The following is a 15,181-nucleotide window of genomic DNA, read 5'->3' on the forward strand; positions in this document are numbered from 1 at the left end:
CACTGTTGTTTACCAGATCCTTAATTTGATATATCAAACGGTGTGTGTGTGTGTATATATACATATATATATGAGAAAAATTTTTGAGCACTTGTATATAATAAAAAATCATTTTATGATTTTTCTAATAAGTGCCTAACCTGAATGGGGTGCTGCTGGAAAATGTCTGTAAGCACACAACAAAAAACACTGAAGAGGGAAATGATGCTGACCACTAATGTGGTCCTCCCATTTCTTCTAATAACACAGGACTGAACTGACAGGATGGGTCCTTTCATTGTCACCAAGCCTCATGATCTCCTTTTACCTTGCCATTAGGAGCTGGCTGTGACTCAGTTGCTGTTCAATTCCACTGTATGCTGTTCGGTCATTAGTAGAACCTCTCTTCTTATTCCTTGAAAGTGGTTATCCAGGAGTGGGGTTTACTTCTCCTGCTTCTGTTGGAGGCAGGACTATGCAGATGACTTCATGCTTGGTCCCCATTTTAGTTCTTGCTTTGAAACCAAGCTCCAGGTTTGAATTTTTTGTCATGCTAGCAGCTGGCTTCAACATTTGTTTAACTGGCGAATTATCTGACTCTTGATGATGGAAGTTTCTGTCATAGCCGCTGTTGTATGCCCCATGGAAGCGAGAAGCGGAAGTGGCTAAAAACAGAAATGGAGCTCCCATGCTACACTACTTCTGGCAACGAAGTGCAAGAATTCCGGACAGGGGCATCCTCCTTTCAGCTGGCAGGTGGGGCCAACTCTCCCACATAGAGGAGAAAGAGCTGACCACCAAGAGGAGTGAAAGCTAGGTCTGGCAGGGCGGTGCAAGCATCTCCTGGTGAGCTGCTCCCTTTAGCTGCAGTTTTTAGAATAGTGGTATAGACCTGGAGTAGGGCCATGTGAGATGCCCAGTCTGCAGTTTAGCAGGAGAATGGTTGCTAGTGAGCTTTATTAGGCTTCTTGCAGTTACATTATACAACATGGCCTAGCTGTTGCTGTAAAACAAAGTTTGTCCCAAACCACCAGCTTTTGGGAGAGGCTTAATACAGAGGGAAAACTTGGAACCTGTGCTTGAAATAATAAGTTGTGCTGAGTGACTAACTTGCTGGCATGCTTTAGATGGTCTGTAGTTGCTGACAGAGCCACTGTCGGATGAAGGAAAAAAACTCCAAAGGCAAAAGAGAAGCCACAGTATTGAAATACTCGTGGAGTGTGATTCCAGGGTGACTGTGTAGTGGTCTTTGTGCATTTGAGTTTGTCCCAGTGCATCTACAAGGCTTTGGCTCCCTTTAACATTCCTCTGCTGCAATGGGAATGAAGGAGTGGAAATGCAGCAGAGAAGTTGAAGGAGAGTAAACTAAGACTGGGGACCCTGTAGACAGGGCTTGATCCCATCGTAAATATTTTTGTTTTTGGTATTCCTTGGTTACTTTTCTTCCAGAACGAATCTATGGAATGTTTCTTGTAAAACCATTCTCACACTCGTGTCTCTAATCATGAGGATTAAAATTCAGAAAAGTTACGATTTTAAGCTGCCCTACCATTTCATTGCCAGTGTGTGCTTATAGCAGGGGTCGGCAACACCTGGGGGGCACAATCTTCCTGCCACCAAATTTGCCACTGAAATCTGGTGGTGCAGCAGCAAAAAAGGCCTTTTGCTGCCAAATTTCAGTGTCAAATTTAGTGGTGGCAAGGGGTGCAGATGTAGCTCATGTGCTGCCCACATCTGGTTTATAGCTATGGTAAACTCAGGTAATTGGCTCCAGATGTAGACATAGACTTCTAGGAATTGGAATACTCTGCACTTAATTGGTTGGGTTCATCTTGTGTGTGCTGACAGAACACCACTGCTGCATGTGAAGAACAGTTGCTAATGACAGGCTGGTACCAGCCTTGAATCAGGCAAAAGACTCTCCCCGTAGGCACAGTGGAAGAAACTTGCACAATACCCCTGTGAATGCTAAAAATAAAACCCAGCCCTAATTTGTGCAGTTTCTCTCTTGTTTTCCTGCACTGCAGTCTTCAGCTGTTGTGCTTTGCCCTCAACATCTCCAGGGAGGGAAATGGAGTCAGTTTATGATTACAAGAGATGGGAGTCAAGACACATAATTAAGGGGTCTCTCTATACCTAGCCAGCTCAAGGTTTTATTTTCACAAGTAGACATGGTCTCTTGATAAATGTTTGCATCCTGACTTTGCCTTGCAGGGGTATGGCTTTCTGATAATCTATGTTAGCTTTAAGAAAGCTTTGTTTTTTGGCATAGGCATCTGTTTGGAGGTGTGAATTTTTTTAAAAAAATCTATCCCATTAGATCAGACACATTGGTCTTTCAAAGCTGACAAGTGTCGCTACAATAAAAATAACCTCAAACTCAAGTTCTAAATCTTAACTTGGACCAAACAATTCTGTGCAGTGAGTCTTCTCTACAGGGAGGGCTGTACAGTAGGGTGGCAAAGCCTACATTACAATGGTTCAACATCTTTCTTTCTTACCAATTTGGTATATAAATCATGGACTCCCAAACTGTAAGAGAGGTGAAGCTATTGAAAACGTGGCAATATCCAGAATCCCAAGGTGGTTGCAAAACTACACGGATGAGCCAGCCTTCAAAAGGCTTCTGCGTGTAATCTTTCCATCAAGTAACAATTTATAGGATTACACTTCAGGGCAAAGCAATTTTGTCATTGTAATCCCAAGACCAGCATTTGTCTAACTCAAACGGGCAGCAAATGGGCTGTTTTGAAATGTGTAAGTTGCATGACTCACTGGCACCAATGCATAGGAGGGACTTGCTGTAGAGATGGGTGGGTGGTAGCATTACAACCAAATCTTGCTCCAGGTAAGTAAACCACCAGCCTGTATTGTATGCTTTTGAATGCCCCCAAATACATCCTTTGTGTTTCAAAAGGGCTGCTTCTAGCTTTTAAACATGCAGCTCCTCGGGACACTTTGCCCTGTAAAATTACAGTAAGCCAGCTCTTCTGTAGGCCAAGTAACCAGATGACCATCCCCCCAATTACTGAAGTACCAGTCTGTAGGCCTAGTTCTCAAAACAGGTGAGAAGACAAACATGTTTCTGAGCTGTGTTACTTCAGACTGCAGCTAAAGGTTCACATGACTGAATGCTCTTCCATACAATCCCCCCCCAAAATCCCAGGCCAAGGACTCCTTTTCTCTGACCTACTTTTCTAATTGGGGAGGGTTTTTTTTAATGAATTCAGTACAATTCAGACATGCTAACATCTGTTTGAGAGCTATGCCTTGAGTTTCTTTCATGACTTACCTCTATGGGAACCAAAACAAGACTGTTAAATCCAGAATAAGTAGAGAAGTAACATCCAGCAATTGTGGCTTTCCCGTTTAACAAACGTTTTCAGAAAATAATCTGGTCATTTAATTGGCTTACCCTTGCAAGAGAACATTCTACAGAAATAATTCATAACCCACAAGTTTTGTAATATTAGTTCTTTAATGGACATTGCAAGATCAAAAAGGGAAAAACAAGGTTTGCACATTTTTGAAATAGCCATTGATGCTAAAGGGGTAGGTGGCTGCTGCTTTCAAGTTTAAACAACCCAGAAGGTGCTTTAGTGGGCTGCAAACTTCACAACACATACGAGGGGAGGATGAGGAGGAAAAGCCTTCAGCTTCCGGACCAATACTCCATTCTTGCAGCAATACTTGCTGCAATGAAGCCTTTTTGGCAACCTAAAGCAGGTTTTGCTTAGGCTCATAGGTAATTGGTTAATAAGCAAGTAGCTCAGCTTGAGATGACTCTTATACAGTGGTACTAAAAAGCAAACTTGGAACAGGCAAATTGAATGTTAGAGCTGTCTCATTTTCTCAGCAGCAGGATGGCCTTTCATTACCCCTCTCTTCACCAGCTTACTTACAGTGGTCTAATTTTTTTAAGCCTTCCTATTTTGCCTTAACACAAAGAGCTTGTGTGACACTGGCCAAAGTCCTAAAGACAATCACTAGCGCATAAATTCCCTGGAACTGTGGGACTTGCTTCCAAGTAAGCACATTCAAGATGGTGCTACAAGACTGCATTTGGGCAAGTAGTTTGCTCTCCCTGTAGCCATTTTGTTCACTTTTATGTTGGGATCCACAGGGACCACACGAAGAGGCTCCCACATACTCCTTTATGCAACCCAGATCCATCTGAGATCAGAGAGGGTGGCTTAGAATAACAGTACTGAGCAAGGAAAACCTAGCTCTGGAGAATACTTCTGGGAGATGCTCAATAGTGCAAAGAAAATATTAAAGCGGATCACCAAGTAGGTGGGCTCAAAGGTTTATAGCCTATGTCAATCAGCAGCTGCATTTCAGCATAAGTTGGCGGCTTACTCTAGCATACTGGGAGAAGAGAATAAGGCTGATAGCAGTAGGGTTATATTCAGTTTGCCACCTTATGGCTGACAGGCAGAATTTCTCCTGGACTGAACACAAGGCAAGAAGGGTCAACTACTCAAGAGAAGGACCCCAACACAAATTAACTTTTAATGAACAGGAGCAATTGTCAGGTTTTTTAAAAGGCCATGTCTTCTCTGTCACAATCAAAACTCCAGTATCCTGGTCCTTCCATGTAGAGAAAAATGCACCAGCCTTCAAAAACCTGGTGCCCTCTGGATTTGTTGGACACAACTCCCAATGGCCATGCTGCCTGGGGATGATGGGGGCAGCAGTGCAAAACGTTTGGAGGTCACCAGGATGGGGAAAGCTGCCATACAACATGTGTGGAGTGCGTGTGCTTTATTTTACCACAAGTACACCAGCGAAGCAGCTGGCATGCAGCAGATGCTCAACATGTGTACTGGCACCATGCTTCACAAATGGATGGCGCACAGAAATCCTTTCCTATGTAGGGAAGTGTTGCATGTAAAGTGCCCCTTGAAGACAGGGCAGGAGGGTCAACTTTCCCGCATCCTGTTAAAAACTCAAATCAGTTACATTCCCTGGAAATCCAACTTGGGGGCAAACATTTAGTGAATGAAAGGGAATGCATCACCTCCACCCAAATGCCCCACGTACTTCAAGGCAGATGATTCAGAAGAAATCTCTCCTGGTGATCAAATGCCACTAGCAAAAAGCAACACAGCACAGTGGAGAAACAAGTCAAACATGTTAAATTATTCAAACAGGAACACAGCAGTTCTCCCATATCTGAACGAAACATTCTTCCATCTTTCCAATGAGACAGTGAACATATAAATGGAGGGAGCTGAATCAACATGCACCCTTACGAGCAGAAAGTCAAGAAATGAACATTAAAAGTACTGAACCATAAGCAGCACTTGCAACTTCCCCTTCAGTGTACCTTGCATGTTACAAGTCATTCACTCATTCGGCAGTCCCACCCTCACCCATCTCTCTCTCTCTCTCTCTCTCAAGTAAGCATCCGTCCTTAGTTTTACAGCAATAATCCTGTTTCACAAGTGAATGCAGCACTGAAACACTCCAGCCCTACTTTCCGCCACAACCCACATAGTTCACAGTGTGGGCAATGACCACAACATACTAGAAGTGGACAGAGGTTGACATGAAACATACATGGGGCTACAGCTGACATGATTTAACACCCCTCCCCAAGTGGCTGATTAGACTCCTCAGTCATTGCAATTTTCTCTCAAAAATGGTTCATCTTTCAAAAGCTGTGAGCGTTTCAGGATAGCTCAAGGACACTGACCAAGAAACAAAGGAAGTTTTTGTCCCCTTGGCAACATTTTGGTTCAATTCCCACTTGAGAACTTGTGTCTGCCTGAACGGCTCTGCTCTTTGCCATGTAGATCATATCATACAGTGGCCACATTACTTCAGCTCAAAGTGCTGAAGAATATGAAAGTAACACAAAACGCAACCATCATTGTTGTCTGTCAAAGATAGGAGGGGCTGTGGGGTGGGGGAGGGAAAGGACAGACACAAAGCATCTCCAGCCGCTTCCTCAGCATACAACAAAACAGTACAAGCAAATACCCCCTCTTCTGTGCTTATCTGTTGCATTAAAACCATTATTTGCTTTTCGGTAATATGGAATTTGTTTTAAGTGAATCAACCGCATAGTGTTTTAATGGATGAAAGGTAAAATGTATATTTCACAGCATAATTCTAGCAATAATTTACACTGTTTGCCAATTCACAATTCAGTCATTGTCATTAACAGTGTTCAAAGAAGGTCCTTTTTAATATATTTATATATATATTTATATATATATTTTATAAAGTCTGGAAGATCAATATAAATACTGCTCCAGAAATTAAAAAAAAAGTGTTTACATCCCCAACTCCAATATTATAGCTCAGTGTCCTGTTCTATTTTTAGAATCATCTGTAAAAATCTTTTAACGGCGGAGAGGTTCAAGTTTTCTCAACTTCAGTGATGCGCTGGACGACAAAGCATCCTGGTTGGAGGAAGAATGGACAGTGTCTGGGGACTGGAATAATACTCTGCCCCGGTGATTAAATACATAAAAGGATGGATGGTTCCTTAATGTGTCAAATGTCCTTCAATGAAAGAGAAACAGAAGGGAGAGAGTGAAATTAATATTGAGTCATAACAGTTAATTGACAATCAGCTCATTTTGGAAATAGTGGATTCTAGACATTGAATTATTGTACAGTTAGTTTATTACCTACAGATGTTTGGGGTACCTGCCACAAATTCTTAAATTACACCTCAGTTGTAATGTGAAGGGAGGGTACAGAGTTTAGGGCCCTTAGGTAGCAGCAGAAGCAGCAAGAATAAAGAAAGGAAACGGCACTGACACCTTACAGATGAGGAAGTATGTTGGTGCCAGACCAATGATGCTTGCAAACAAAGAAGTGGCATTACTATGGAACTAAGCCGAGGGCCTGGGGTGCTAAGGCCAAAGCCAGGTGGAATAGTGGAAAACAGAAAATGTGAGAGACGGCAGAAGCATGTTTAAGATGTCCTAAATCCAAGAGCCCATCATAGCTTTGGTTCCAATATCCTTACTCCTTTCTGAGCAAACCTACCTTTGGTCCTGTCATCATAGGAGCAGCCCTGCAGGATCAGACCAAAGGTGCATCTAATCCAGCATCCTGTTTCCCACAGTAGCCAACCAGATGCTTCTGGGAAGCCCACAAGCAGAGAATGGGCAAGAAGGTTACAGCCCCCTAATGCAGTTGTCCTCTAGCAAATGATATTCAGTGGCATATTGCCTCTGATCATGGAGGTTTAGTATAGCCATCATGACTTATAGATACGCATTGACCTATCCTAGGTTGATATCATGCAAAGGACAAGTTCCTTGTAACTTTGCTGTGTATGAGAGGGAAATATGGGAGGTTACAGCTTTTCACTCTGGCAGCACAATGACAAACAGCAGCTGCCAAATCTTCCTCTAGTAGAGTTAAAGAAGAAAAGAGTCCCTCCTCCTTAAATGGTTCTGGAAGGGGGTGGGGGGAACAGTAGGAAGCAATGCAGTAAGGAAAGTGCTAATAGCAGGGGCAGGGGAGGGGAGAAGAGACGGGAAAAAACATACTTATTTTTTAGCTCTGAAGTGGCATCCATGTCTTTAAATTCTCCTGCAATATGTACTATCCCGTAACAGGTAACCGCAAAGGCCAACAGTGTTTGAAGAACTATCTATAACAGATTAAAAAGAAAAAGAATACAGCACTTGAGTGTCTTAAGTAAATACCTCTGAAATAATTACTCTCTCCTGTGTGGTCTTAACTACCCTCGTTCACTGAGCTTTCCAAGCTGGGAAGTCCCAGGGCTTCAGAAATGTGCAGTGCAGTAGACTGAGTCCTAGTTTTGAACATGAAATGCCTCATGCTATTTATATGGCTGAGCAGGGATATGAACATGGGCATTATTTTTCAACCATACCTATCTTCCAAGGCTCAATAATATGGACAAAATAACTGGATAGTATGTATTATAGTGATACTTATTAAATAATAGTTTCTACAGCAAAGGCATCTGGAACATTTGATATCCAACTTTGTGAGCATCACTTGAATACCTGTAGGCGGAATCAAAACCCTGAGAACGAAAAGTTACGAGGAAGATTGCACAAGGTTAGGATTAGCATCACGGAGGATACAACAGCTCCATGCAAACAAATACTGGGCAAATACCGGAGGGAACAGGCTCTTTGCTCTGCAGAGCATGAGGAACAAAGCAGAGGCTTTCGGAGTACTGACTGGAGACAGTGAGAAGCATCCCTTTAGGAATTCCAAGTGAGGCAGGAAGATGCCAAATTTAGGACATTTTAATCTCAGGCACAGTGCAATGGCTACATTGTTACGCCTGGAGATTTGAACTACTAGATTATGGGAAAGAACATGGAGGCACAAGTAGTTCAAATTCAGTTTGTGGAAACAGCGCAGAGTGAACAAAAGCAAAAGCCAGAGATCAAGGAATACAGGGCACTATCGCAAGCCAGTCAAACTGACCGATTTGTCCTTGAACTCAGTTCTTTGGCTAACTTTGTTGCAAAAAAAAAAAAAAAAAGTACTTTAAGGGCACAATCCTATGCAGTTTTACACAGAAAAAAGTCCTACAATTTCCAACATTCTCCAGCCAGCATAGCTACATAATTGTAGCTATGCTGTAGCATAATTGTAGGACTCTTTTCTGTCTAAAACTACATAGGATTGTGCCCTAATTGTGTCGTTTTACAGATCACAGTCAAGTCTGTACTTTCATCACTGAAATAGAAAGAACGTACAACTTACATCTATCGGCAAGGTTTCATCTTCCTTTTCCGTTAATCTCATATAGGAACGATCTGCAACATAAAGACATGCTGGTGAATGCTTTTGATTTCCATTGCTATATCCACACTACTGGATTTTCTATCAGCGCTGCCACAGGGGAAGGCCACCTCATGCTTGTTCCCATAGAGCAGCCTCCCCAAACCTGGTGCCCTCCAGATGTTTTGGACGTCAATTCCCAGCGTTCCTAACCATTGGCCATGCTGGCTGGGCTGATGGGAACTAAACGCCAAAAATCTGGAGGGTACCAGGTTGGGGAAGGCTGCCATGGAGTCTCATTTGGGCTGTATTAAACTGATCTTTAAAGCCTGCATTGATGGATAAAGGTGCTCGACTCATCTCCATAATGCACAGTAGGACAAATGCATCTGGCAAGCATGACCAAGTGATCAAAACAGTCACCGGTAGTTCTCCAAGTACCAGATCTAAGATTGCGTGTTCATTTAGCTCAGGGCTGGGGTACCTGTGGATCTCCAGATGCTGTTGGACTCCAACTCCCAGTCATCCCTGACCATTGGCTATGATGGCTAGGGTTGATGGGAGCTGTAGCCCAACTTCATCTGGAAGGCCACAGGTTTCCCCACCCCCGATTTAGCTCATCACAGTTTCAAGAGTTTCCCCAGAAAACCCGTTGCCCCAGGAAATGCTTTTGGCCTTGTGCTAGAGGTAGCTTACATCAGCACAGTGTAATTTATCTTGGCGCTAGTGCCTGATTGGATACTGCCCACTGCTAGCAAAAGGGACACACCACAATGTAACTTGCACTTTCTGTACTGGCAGCCTGATCAAGAAACTGATTAAACTGAAGCAAGAAAAGGGCCACAATCTGTCCTCTATTATCCAAGACTGTAGGACACAAAATAATGGACTTAAGTTACAGAAAGGCAGATTTCGGTTCGACATCAGGAAAAACTTCCTAATGATCAGAGCAGTCAGTCAGACAGACAAGGGAACCAACTGCCTAGGGAGGTGGTGGACTCTCTGTCACTGGAGGGATTCAAAGCAGAGACTGGATAGCCATCTCTCAGGGATGCTTTAAACTGGATTCTTGCACTGAACAGGGGGCTGGAATCGATGGCAGAAATGGCTCCTTCCAACTCTATGAGTTTGTGCAAATTTGCAAAATAATTCCAAGACTAAGCTGAAAGAGCTACAATGAGCACATATGTCACTGCTATAGCAGTAGTTAACTCATGTCATAGGCTAAGGTGCATGTACAAATATTTACAGTCAGGGCGACAACTTACTAGTACTATTTTAACATTTTTGTTTCAACAAAACAAGGCACTATACATACCAGAAATGACAGTCTCTACCCACAGAATATAAGCCACGTTTAAGTAAGAAGACACAGATGGAGGAATTCAGGTCAGTTGCCTTTAATCCAGATACTTTATGGGCACTAAGCTGTGGACTATTAGCCACAGATTTCTAAATTTAAGGAAGGTACCTGTCTATGAGGTCAATGTTTGGCAGTGTGTCAACTAAACAGCCATAACAGTCCATCTCGTGACACAGTTCTGGACAGGCCCATGAAATGATCAGCCCAGTCCGGCAGAAGCACAACACATTTATTCAGTCTTTATGAAAATGGGATGGTTATCACCAAGTTATCCAACATACATATCAGAGTGGGAGTCAGAACTGATGCAACGCACTGCACCAGAAGTTACTTCTGAATATGTAGCAAACCTAGCTAATGTTTTCTAGGCTTGGTGTGGGGTTGCCTAACTTGGCTAAATGAGCATTTCTAGAGAGTTGCCTCAACCCGCTGAGCTTAGCACTTTTATTCCTTCACACCCCAGTCCACACAAACATAGTATGTGCACTTCCACATCTTACTCGATACCACATATCCTCCCCTAGGTGCCTGCTACTCACCTGCCTTTTTCCTAACGTCACCCCAGTTTCCCCAACATTGCATGCCATTCTTTACCTTAAATTCTTTAACAATCCAGACAATCTCCTCAATTAATTTATTGTATTTATATACCACCTTTGTGAAGCCAACTACGGTGGTTTACAAAAAGTTCAGAAAATAAAAACTGCAATAAAAAACATAGTAAACATTAAAAATCTTTAAAAAATCTAACACTATTTAAAAAGCCAAGTTAAAAAGATGTGTCTTGACCCCCTTCCTGAATGCATAAAGTGGGGACCAGGTGTAACCTCAATGGGAGTGCATTCCAGGGTATAGGAGCACACAGGAGACAGTCCTTTCTCGCATGCCTGTCAAGCGAGGGTGTCTTCAGAAAGGCCTCTCCTGTTGATCTTAATCACCAAACAGGTTGATACTGGGACAGGCATCCCCTCAGACAACCAGACCTTAAGCTGTATAGTGCATTAAAGGTTAACCCTAACACCTTGAATTGAGCCTGAAAAACAGCTGGCAACTAGTACAGATCTTTCAGTATTGGGGAAATATAATCATGATACTGTGCACTGGTTAGCAGCCTAGCTGCCATATTTCACACCAACTGAAATTTCCAGATGCTCTTCAGGGGTAGCCCCACATAGAGCACATTGCAATAGCCTAACTGTGATGTAACCAAGGCATGGATAACTGCTGCCAGGTGAGACTGACTCAGGAATGAATGCAGCTGGCATATTAGATGCAGTCATGCAAACATGCTTCTTGCTACCATTGCCACCCCAAAATCCAAGGGCAGTGTAGGATCCAGGAGAATCACCAAGCTACAGGTCTGATCTTTCAAGGGGAGCACAACCCCATGCAGAACAGATGAATCCCAATCCCCGAGCCAGGTGTTTTACAACAGCACATCTGTCTTTTCTGGATTTAATCTCAGGTTATTCACTCTTATCCAGTCCACTATTGAATTTAGGCAATATTCAAAGGTGTTGACTGCCTTCATGGAGTCAGGTAACAAACAGCAATAGAGCTGAGTGATCAGCATATTGATGGCACCTCACTCCAAAGCTCTGGATGACCTCTCCTGGCAGTTTCATGTAAATATAGAATATACAGGATAGAACAGAACCCTTAGGGACACCATAGACCAACAGCTGTGGTGCTGAACAGCAGTCCCCCAACACCACCTTCTGGATGCAGCCTGGCAGGAAGGACTAGAAGCATTGCAAGGGAAATACTATGGTTGATGGCATGAAAAGCGCATCTTAACTTCTTATGCCACTTCTATTCCACCTACCATGCTCTGTAGCCTTCATACCCAAGACTAACCCATATACCTAATCCTATTTTCAGCTATAGACAGTCTTAGTCCTATTTGCTGTCAGGTCCAGACTTCTCAGGCAGAATCTCACAAGCTGTGTGTGGCTTCCACTCCCATATAGCATTGAAGGGATGCAAGAAGCCTCTGGTAGAGTGTTCATTTCTGTGCAACTTTTGAAAGTCTCAGGATCTGGCACCTCTACTCAACCCCACAATATTGTCTCCATGCTTTCCCCCCAAATGTCGTAATGGATTCCCAGTTTTTCATTACACTCTAGCATGGCCAAGAATCAGAACCCAGGAGAGGGTATGCAGATAGGAGAGGCAGGATTCTCAATATTTGGGATTGTGAGGGGGCAGAGAACAGGTTATGCCTTCATCTCAATAGTTTCTCGACTGAACCTTTTAAGTGTCAACAGTTTGCATTTGACCATCCAGCATGTGTATACAAATCTGTCAATTTGAAGTTAACACTTCATGCATCTGATGAAGCAGTCTCCACAAAAGTTTATGCCAAAATAAATGTCTTAGTCTTTAAGGTGCCACAACGCTCCTTGTAAGTGAAGGGTTGTCATACATATTCTCTCTCTTGTACATCCATCCTATCTGTTATAATAATGAGTATTTGCCTTTCCTAATAATGCTGCTTCTGCTGCCTCTTGCAACTGAAGAAGCATGCTCCAGTGTACAAAACCTTCTGCCACAACAAGGCTACATAGTGTCTTCTGCACACTTACATGAAAATAAACTACTGAAGTCAGTGGGATTTCCTTCTAAGTATACACAGGATTGTTTTTTTAGTCTGCAACCCCATGCCACACACTTACTTGGCAGTAAGTTCTGCTGAACCCAATGAGGCTTCTTTCCCAAAAGAAAAAATGCTCTGTGAACCATTTAAGGTAGCCTTCCCCAACCTGGTGCCCCCCAGATGTTTTGGCCTATAACTCCCAGGATTACTGACCACTGTCCATGCTGGCTGGGGCTGATAGAAGTTGAAGTGCAACACATCTGGAGGATACCAAGTGGGGGAAGGCTGGTTTAAGGTGCCAAAAGGCACTGCATCTCCGCTGCAGTCACATAATCAGATTTCGAACTTGTGACAAGTTTCTATTTATGTTACCCAAATCGATATATCTCAGTATATCGTTATACACTGCTGCAAGTACTGAAAGCCCGAAACCACCAGGATACTTTATTTTCCGATGCCTTCCTTTAAATCTGGACATCTATGAATTACTACTTCTGAATGTATTTGATATGGGATGCCCTGAGGAAAGAGGTTCCCCAACCTGCTTCCCTCCAGATGTTTTGGACCACAAATCCCAGGATTCCTGACCACTGGCCATGCTGGCTGGGGCTGATGGGAAGTGAGCAAAACCTCCGGAGGGCACCAGGTGTGTGCGGGGGGGCAAGGCTCCTTTAAGGTGCCAAAAGGCGCCGCTGCTGCCGCCACAGCCGACGAGCAGGGCGACCCCTCCGGCATTCCCCCTGCGGCGGGATCGGCCGCGGCGCCTCCCCGCGCCTGCACCCGGGGACCCCTCCCCACTCGCTACCTCCGAGGCAGCAGCCCCCCGCCCACACCCGCCGGGCCTCCTCAGGCGCCCCTCGGCCCGCATTCGCTTCTCGGCACCCGTATCTCCCGAGGAGGAAGTTCGAAGGAGCGGCGCTCAGGCCCGGAGCCTGCCTAGACGTCCCCGCTTCGTCGGGGGAGGAAAGAAGGGTGTCACTCACGCTGCGCGGCGGAGAAGGCCGCGTGCGCCAGGGCGAAGAGCCCGACCCCGACCAGCCCTTTCCACAGCGAGGCGGCCGCCATCATCCGCCCTCCTCCCACAGCCACCGCCGGGGCCGCGCATGCGCACGGCGGGCTCGGGCTGGTGTGGGGAGGGGGGACGAAAGAGCGGGCTGGGCGCGAGCGGGCTGGGCGCCGCGGCCGAGGGGAGGGGCCTACGCTGCTCGGCGCGCTGGGATGGCGTCACGAACGGGCCATGTTGGCGCGCGCGCGTTTCTGCGTGTGTTAAGTTAGCCTCTGGAAGGAGCCCTGAGAACCAGGCCCGTCAGGCGAAAGAAGAGGGCGGGGCTGCTGGTGGCGCAATTCTAGAAGGGGGGCGGGGCTAGGGCGCGTCTGGCTGTGGCGGCCCCTCCCCCTCCCCCGCTCGACCGCCGAATCTCCCCTCAGTCTCTGAGGCGATTTTTGGCGCCTCTTTTTGTCTTTCTCCCGCCTTCCGCCCCCTTGTGCCCGGGGGCAGCGAAGCCTAGGGTGGGGTTCTCGTCACTTCTTTCCTCAGGGCACCCCTGATCTAATGCATTTAGAAGTCGTGATTCATAAATGTCCAAATTTAAAGCAAAGGGGGCATCAGTAATGAAAATAATGTAACCCAGTGGGTTCAGACTATCAGTGCTTGCAATGCTATGTTGCAATATACTGAGAAATATCGAGTTGGGCCTAATCAATATAAATATGGGGGGTTGGACTCGATGGCCTTGTAGGCCCCTTCCAACCCTACTATTCTATGATTCCATGAAATCGCGCAAGTTCGAAAGCTGATTACGTGACTGCAACAGAGAAGAATTCCCTGTCTAAAATATATGTAACTAAGGGCGCAATCCTATGCAGGTTTAGACAGACAAAAGTCCTACAACTCCCAGCATTCCCCAGCTAGCTATGGTATGCTGGCTGGGGAATGCTGGGAGTTGTAGGACTTTTGACTGTCGAACCCTGCATAGGATTGCGCCCTTAGGCTGCAATCCTACACCCAGTTAACTAGGAGCAAGGCTAATTGATCTAACTTTCTATAGGGCAGCTTCCTATGTTCCCATGAGCTTTGTAGAAAAATGTCGCTACCTCTTGCATTTTATGGTCTTTTGACCTGCCACATTTTTTTCTCTATGCATGTACGCATATGTATCTACTAACAGAGACTAAGTTAGCACCTCTGGCCCACAAAGTCTGCTGCCACAAAGGCTAATAAGGCACCACAAGGCGCTTTGTTTTAGTTTTAATGAAAACTCACTCCGTTTTAATGGAAGGAAATAAGCAACAGGGTCTCCAAAGGATCTGCACCGGGACTGGTGCTATTTTGAAAAGCCTTTTTATTTAAGTCCTTTTAAGTTTATATACAAGTCATAGGGTGGCCAGATGTCCTACTTTACAGAGGACATTTTTCTATCTGAAGTTGTCTTTTATTTGAAAGGCTGTCCAGTCCAAGTCTGGTTTAAAGATAAAGAACTGTAAGAAGGGCAAGCTGGGGACTTGAAGTT

The 15,181-nt window shown here is 44.7% G+C and overlaps 1 protein-coding gene across 1 annotated transcript; it reads right to left on the reverse strand.

The window, feature by feature from the left end:
- Positions 1–6,011: 6,011 nt before the first annotated feature.
- Positions 6,012–13,754, reverse strand: MMGT1 (membrane magnesium transporter 1). The gene is made up of 4 exons (XM_084813628.1): positions 13,655–13,754; positions 8,695–8,747; positions 7,494–7,597; positions 6,012–6,492 (listed from the first exon to the last, which is right to left on the reverse strand). The coding sequence occupies exons 1-4, from the start codon at positions 13,737–13,739 to the stop codon at positions 6,330–6,332; spliced, it is 405 nt and encodes a 134-aa protein (XP_084669754.1). The 5' UTR covers positions 13,740–13,754; the 3' UTR covers positions 6,012–6,329.
- Between the last annotated feature and the right edge of the window lie 1,427 nt (positions 13,755–15,181).

The sequence above is a fragment of the Heloderma suspectum genome, chromosome 9, assembly GCF_057233095.1.
Source record: "Heloderma suspectum isolate Gila_16-S chromosome 9, 16-S_ref, whole genome shotgun sequence".
Taxonomy (NCBI): domain Eukaryota; kingdom Metazoa; phylum Chordata; class Lepidosauria; order Squamata; family Helodermatidae; genus Heloderma; species Heloderma suspectum.